Source organism: Microtus ochrogaster, chromosome X (assembly GCF_000317375.1).
Source record: "Microtus ochrogaster isolate Prairie Vole_2 chromosome X, MicOch1.0, whole genome shotgun sequence".
In the NCBI taxonomy this organism is placed as follows: Eukaryota; Metazoa; Chordata; class Mammalia; order Rodentia; family Cricetidae; genus Microtus; species Microtus ochrogaster.
The window spans coordinates 38,630,166-38,636,694 of NC_022026.1; the positions used below are offsets into that span (position 1 = coordinate 38,630,166).

Genomic DNA, 6,529 nt, shown 5'->3' on the forward strand with positions numbered 1-6,529 from the left:
CACTCCATTCCTGCGGGGGAGGGAGCGGGGGGCGGGATAACGGCAGGAAAACCTATCAGACAGTTTGTTCATAATCCTTCTCTTTCAACAGTACTTCGTGTCCATGTTTTCGATCTGTCATCCTGCAGGTCTGCTGTAGCAGGTGGCACTGCTTGAAGCAAGGGAGGAACTCCCCCCCCCCATCAGTGGAGGTCGGTGTGGGCGTCGGGGTAGCCTGGAATGGAGGAGGGGTTCGAAATCAGTCAGTCCGGGTTTAGTCAGGCTCACTCAGTCCTACTTTATTTCCTTACACCCACCTATTTCAGACGAGGGAGGGGGCTAAGTCTGTGCGTGTTTTGGATGGATGGCACAATGGGGCTTTAACAAAAATCTGACAACCTGGATGGTAAATTAGGCAAGCATAAAATATACAGTGCCTGCAACAAGCCCTCGCTATTCACTGTTTCTGGTATCTCTGCAGAGCAGAAAGATTGTTGGGCCTGGCAACACCTCACAGTAAAGGAAGAAGGGGCAAGCTGCTTGTTCCCAGGAGGTTAGTATAAGGGTGCTTATCCCATGGGGGCTACCACAGGCGCCTCTGACAGATGAGAGCCCAGCAAAATTTGTGGATGCAAATTGACTTTGTGCTTAGAGGCAAGAGTGACTGGGGGTGGGGCAAGGAGGGAGAGGAATGTAGGGGAAGACTGAAATGAGGAGATAAAGCTTTTTGTCAACAATCTGTATTCACTATCCAGAATTCAATTCCTACTTTCTTGCCCCTCCATGCAATTGTCTGCATGGGGCAGCACAAAGAGAAGAGAAAGGCAAACCCTCTTTTCTTCTTCCCTTTATAGGTTTACCTCCAGAATTAGTTACTGCAGCTTCGAAGTGACTGAAGAAGATCCTTCTCCATAGGCCTGCGCTCAGGCCCGAAGCCCTCTTCCCCTATTTTGAGTGGCCACTCTATTTCCTGGTCCCTGCCGTTGTCAGGGACGATTGCATGGGCTACGCCAGGAAAGTAGGCTGGGTGACTGCAGGCCTGGTGATTGGGGCTGGAGCCTGCTACTGCATCTACAGATTGGCCCGAGGAAGAAAGCAGAACAAGGAGAAAATGGCCGAGGGTGGCTCTGCTGATGTGGATGATGCCGGGGACTGTTCTGGGGCCAGGTATAATGACTGGTCTGATGATGATGATGATGACAGTAATGAGAGCAAGAGTATAGTTTGGTACCCACCTTGGGCCCGGATTGGCACTGAAGCAGGGACCAGAGCTAGAGCCAGGGCAAGAGCCAGGGCTACGAGGGCTCGGAGAGCTGTCCAGAAAAGGGCTTCTCCTAACTCAGATGATACAGTTTTGTCCCCTCAAGAGTTACAAAAAGTACTTTGTTTGGTTGAGATGTCTGAAAAGCCTTATATTCTTGAAGCAGCTTTAATTGCTCTAGGTAATAATGCTGCTTACGCATTTAACAGAGATATTATTCGGGATTTGGGTGGTCTCCCAATTGTTGCAAAGATTCTCAACACGCGGGATCCCATCGTGAAGGAAAAGGCTTTAATTGTCCTAAATAACTTGAGCGTGAACGCTGAAAATCAGCGTAGACTTAAGGTATACATGAATCAAGTGTGCGATGACACAATCACTTCTCGATTGAACTCCTCCGTGCAGCTGGCTGGACTCAGATTGCTTACGAACATGACTGTTACTAATGAGTATCAGCACATACTTGCTAATTCCATTTCAGACTTCTTTCGCTTATTTTCAGCAGGAAATGAAGAAACCAAACTTCAGGTTTTGAAACTCCTTTTGAATCTGGCTGAAAACCCAGCCATGACTAGAGAACTGCTCAGGGCTCAAGTGCCAGCTTCGCTGGGCTCCCTCTTTAGTAAGAAGGAGAACAAAGAGGTTATTCTTAAACTTCTGATCATTTTTGAGAACATCAATGACAATTTCAAATGGGAAGAAAATGAGCCTGCTCAGACTCACTTTAGTGAGAATTCGCTTTTTTTCTTTTTAAAAGAATTTCAAGTGTGTGCCGATAAGGTTCTGGGAATAGAAAGCCACCAGGATTTTCTAGTGAAAGTAAAAGTTGGAAAATTTGCAGCCAAACTGACTGAGCGTATGTTCCCAAAAAGCCAGGAATAACTTGGTGGCTTTGTAGTATAGCAGCAACACACCTTGTAAACTATTCTTTTTCTCCACCTTGTTTATATGGCAAAGGAATCCTTTCAGCTGCCAGTTTTGAATAATGAATATCATACGGTATCATTGATACTGATATTTAACCGAGTTTGTCTTCAGATTTAAGTTGGATGAATGAATACTACTTGCCCTGAAAACATGTTTGTTGCTTTTTATCTCGCTGCCTAGATTGAGATATTTTTACTGTTTTCTCTACATAAGTGACAGTGAACCAATTCATCCTAAGTAGGCTCCTTTCTGTCATTTGCATTGATTTTATTTGTGTATATCAATAAAGATTTATGTTAATGCTGGAAAGAAATAACAGAAGAAGAAAGAAACTATCCTGTTGTTTGGTTTATAATCTAGTTGTAGAGATAAGAAACATACAAATAAACAAACAAAAAAACCAAAAAAAAACCAAACCCTGAGAACATTTGAAGCATACAGTCTGTCAGATGTGTGCCTTCAGAACAGAGAAGAGGCAAAGGCTTTGGTGGCTGGCTACATGAGTCAGTTAAAGCTTTAGGGAGGTGAGAGCCATTGAAAGGGAGTCCTGAATCAGGTAGGGAAGTTAGTGCATTCCATGAGACCAGAGTCGAGGAGAAATGATGTAAGAAAAGCATTAATTTGGGAAGCCTTATGGTAGTCAAAATAGCCTTCCTCTAGTGAAGAGTGTGGGAAATAGAATGAACTAATTCTGGAAAACTGTGTGAAACCCCTTGCAGAAGGCTTGTTGAATGTATTTTAACTAGGAAAGAATTGGGGTCAATATAAATGTCCTCCCCACACCGTGTCATCAAGGATGGTGTAGCAAAATGCATTCTTTCCAACTCTGGTGGTGGGCATTTGGCAATACATATCATTAAGCCTTAAAATATGCAACCCTTTTGTCCTAAGGAAATAGAAGGATGAGTGGCCAGAGATTGTATATGCAAGGCTGTTCTTGTCGGCACTGTCTTAAGGTAGTGACATTGGGAACAACTCCAGTGTTGCACACACTGAACTGACGAAGTAGGTTAAAGAATGTCCATGCTGTGTGATAAATGCGCTGATGGAACTCAGTATTGCTAGAAAAAGACACTCATCACACATTGTTAAGTGAGCAAGGTAAGTTAGATAGCAGTATTCAGAGTATGATTACATACTGGGGGAAGGGTTAAATCATGTTTAAAAAGACACTAAAATTTATGAAATTATATACACCCAGTAGTACTAAGAGTTATATTTGGATGACAGATAATGAGTGATACTTACTTTTTGTACTTATTATTCATCTATGTTTTTTATTTATCAAAAATTAATACTGATTTTTAAGAAAGGTTTGGAAAAAGAAAAGTATGGGGGAATGTAGTGGGTGACTAATTTGAATGCGTACTGAGAGGAAAATATCTAGGCCCCATATGAGGTGGTCTGATGGTTCCACCTCAGAACGAGAGGTGATGGTGAAGATAAGGCTGACTATCAGATTTGAATGAGAGAACTTATGCAAAGTAGCTACACTATTCTTGCATATAGCAGCAGTTAATCGAGAAATGTGAGTACCTTTAAGTACTACCCAGAATGTAGTGTTGATGGGTCTTGGTTAACTTTCATTTTGCTGGGGCATCCTTCTATGTTTCAGTGTCATTTAATAAATAATAATAATAATAATAAAGGTTAACATTTATTAAGTGATTACTGTGTAGAGTTCTGTCATTCTTGCAAGGAACCTGTAGAAATAGTTCCTCAAAGTGTTCCAGGGCTAAAAATGCCACCTCAGTCATGATCTCTCCTGCCTTCACGACATGTTCCTCGTTGGTGGGAGGATGCTCTCCTGCTTTGAATGTCACCAGGAAATGGTGCAGTCTTCTGTCTAGCTGTGATTTAGGTTGGGCTTCAGGTTTTCACATATGTCCTCCGATGTCTGTAAGAGGACAAGGGACTGGTTGGTTTCAAGTTGTTGGATATGGTCACCATACGAAGTCATTCATGTATACGAACTCATCTGATAGTTCTTTAGAGGATGAGATGATAGGAAATGAAGTTAAAATTGTTCTTGCCCGTGCTAAGTAGCATAAAAAGGGTTGTTATGGCCAGGGCGGGAGCAGATCCATTTAAAATAAATGGAATTTGAAGTGTTTGTGTGATATTCAGATACCGCATTATCGTTTGAATAAATTAGTCCTGCTTTCAGTGAAGATGCCTAGGCTGCAAATAAGAACCAGAGAGAGCTGTCAGAAGTTAGATGAAAACCGAGGACAGGGGCTTGGATGCAGTTTATGGAGGACCGCCTAAAAGAACTAGATAAGAAACTAGAGCTGGGGAGAGAGGCACAGAATTTAGTCAGCCTGGTTTATATTTTCTTATTACCCCCTTCCACACAAATAACTGTCCCTTGAGATGCTTGAGAAAATAGAGGCGAGGAGCAGAAAGATGTCCCTCAACTCAATTATGTTGCATGAACACATACACAGGCGCTCAGATCAAGCCATGCCGAACTCGAGACTCAGAGTGTCTTGCTTATTACCGGGCAAACAAAATAATGAGAAGCCCCTGTGTTGTAGGCACACTCCTGCCTGGCATCCTCTGCTGCTTTTCTCCCTGTTACTTACTCCTTGTCCCTTTCGCTCCCCGCCCCTTCCCTGCCTCCCTCCTTCTCTCCTTTTCTCACACTTCTTTCTCTACTTCCGCCTGGGAGTTAATTGGTGGTAGTCAGTCTCTTCTGCGTTTCAGGGGTGCCTTTAATTTTGATGACACAGTGCATCCACTTAAGGCATTTTATATACATAATAATTGTCATTGCGGTGACCATAAAATAACTCTGATTTTTTTTTAACCCTTCTTGAACAGAATGGCCACAGAAGGAAATATTCTAGGCTTGTTGTTACCCTGTGTGCTCTGCATTCATTTTTTATGCCCCTGTGCCTGGTACATTTTTGGTTGAGTAACACACTCCTTGGGCAAGTGCTGGGTGAGCCTAGTGTGGGGCGTGGCCAGGCCACTTCCTGACGCCCCAGCGTTTCCCTGGAAGGTTGCAGCTCTCAGTCATTTTAGAAAGAGCAGGATCCTGGCCTGTGACTGTCCCTGGAGCTCATGGGGCAGGTCAGGGGGAAGTCATTTTCTTCTCTTTTAGGGATGATGTTAAGAGACTCAGGGGATAGCCTGCTATTTTGATTTTCTCATCAAACACTTTTAGGATCTGTGTCCATCTAAATGTGCACTCGAGGATAATTTTCTATGAATGGGGCTCATTTGGTTAAATCGTCCCCGCTCCCCATGAAGCCGAACTTTTCAAGACTCAGGGAACAGGCTTTCTTTCTTTAATTCATACTTCATCGCCCTTGTTTCTAAAGAAACTCCAGCGTGGGGTAGACAATTGATACAGGTGATACACATTTCATGTTCTTGACTCTCTGGTTTTGCTAGATTCTCTGGAGAGTGGCTTTGAACATAGCGAAAACATAAGATTATTTTTTCATGCTGGCTGCTTACATTACACTTACCCCACATCCCAGACTGAAGTTTGGCCCTGGTTTGTCTGTTTAAGTTGTGGCTCTTCCTTGCTTTTGAGCCAGAACAGTCTCAGCTTTATTGTTTGGTCTCCTGTGTGCTCAGGCTGAGGGCGAGGTGGGGGCAGGGAAGGGGTATTTACAACCTACAGTGCCTCACCCTCTCCAATGGGGCCTTGTCAGGTTTGTGTTGAGAGTTTGGGCCATGTGTGTGCTTGAAGAGGGGTGTGGGAGCATTGGGAGGGAAGGCCAGGGATGGAAGCCCTGGTGGAGGGCTAACTCTGTCTGCATAGGTTCCTGCAACTGTAATTTGATCCCCTATTGAGAGGGGGCCTACCATTACCATCCTGGAAGGTGAAAGAGGAGCTCTAATAAAGGCAGCTTTGTTTGAGCTTGTGGCCTCCTCATTTACTCAGTCTACTGAGCTTGCAGAGGGTATAGCTTGTTGTCAAATAAAATGGGACTTCCTTTTCAAAATAAAACACAGAATGATAATTTATTACTGTGCAAAATAGACTCAAACATATCAGACCCATAGAATCTGCTGTTCTGAACGTTCTTTCCCTAAAAGAATAAAATCTAGATCAGAACTGAAATGATCACAGGGATGTATGATTTATTTAGCACTCAGGGAAGTTACCCAACTTAGATAAATGCTGGTGCTGTCTAGGTGAGACAGCTTGGTGCATCATGTTTGCCATGGACATTGCCGTGCTCTTAAAACCTAGTACCTGTAACCAAAAGCTCAAAAGCACAATTCTCCTCAAACATAATTATAACCTTTGCCTGCCTATGTGCTTCTGGAGTAGAGGAAAAACTTTAGTGCACGTTAGTTTTATGGCAAAATAAATGAAAAGCACTGGCTGTTTGAAACTGAGAG

At 43.3% G+C, this 6,529-nt stretch overlaps 1 protein-coding gene across 4 annotated transcripts in view; it reads left to right on the forward strand.

The window, feature by feature from the left end:
- Armcx3 (armadillo repeat containing X-linked 3) overlaps window positions 1–3,835 on the forward strand; it is a 4,814-nt gene extending 979 nt beyond the window's left edge. For 2 of the 4 annotated variants that reach the window (XM_026784881.1, XM_005358695.2), the window contains exons 3-5: window positions 129–191; window positions 461–532; window positions 834–3,835. In XM_026784881.1, coding sequence (XP_026640682.1) covers window positions 980–2,122 — 1,143 coding nt within the window. In that variant the 5' untranslated portion in view covers window positions 129–191; window positions 461–532; window positions 834–979 and the 3' untranslated portion in view covers window positions 2,123–3,835. Of the gene's footprint in view, window positions 1–91; window positions 192–460; window positions 533–833 lie in introns of all 4 variants that reach the window. The other 2 variants (XM_005358697.2, XM_026784882.1) reach the window with 2 other exon arrangements.
- Window positions 3,836–6,529: the final 2,694 nt, after the last annotated feature.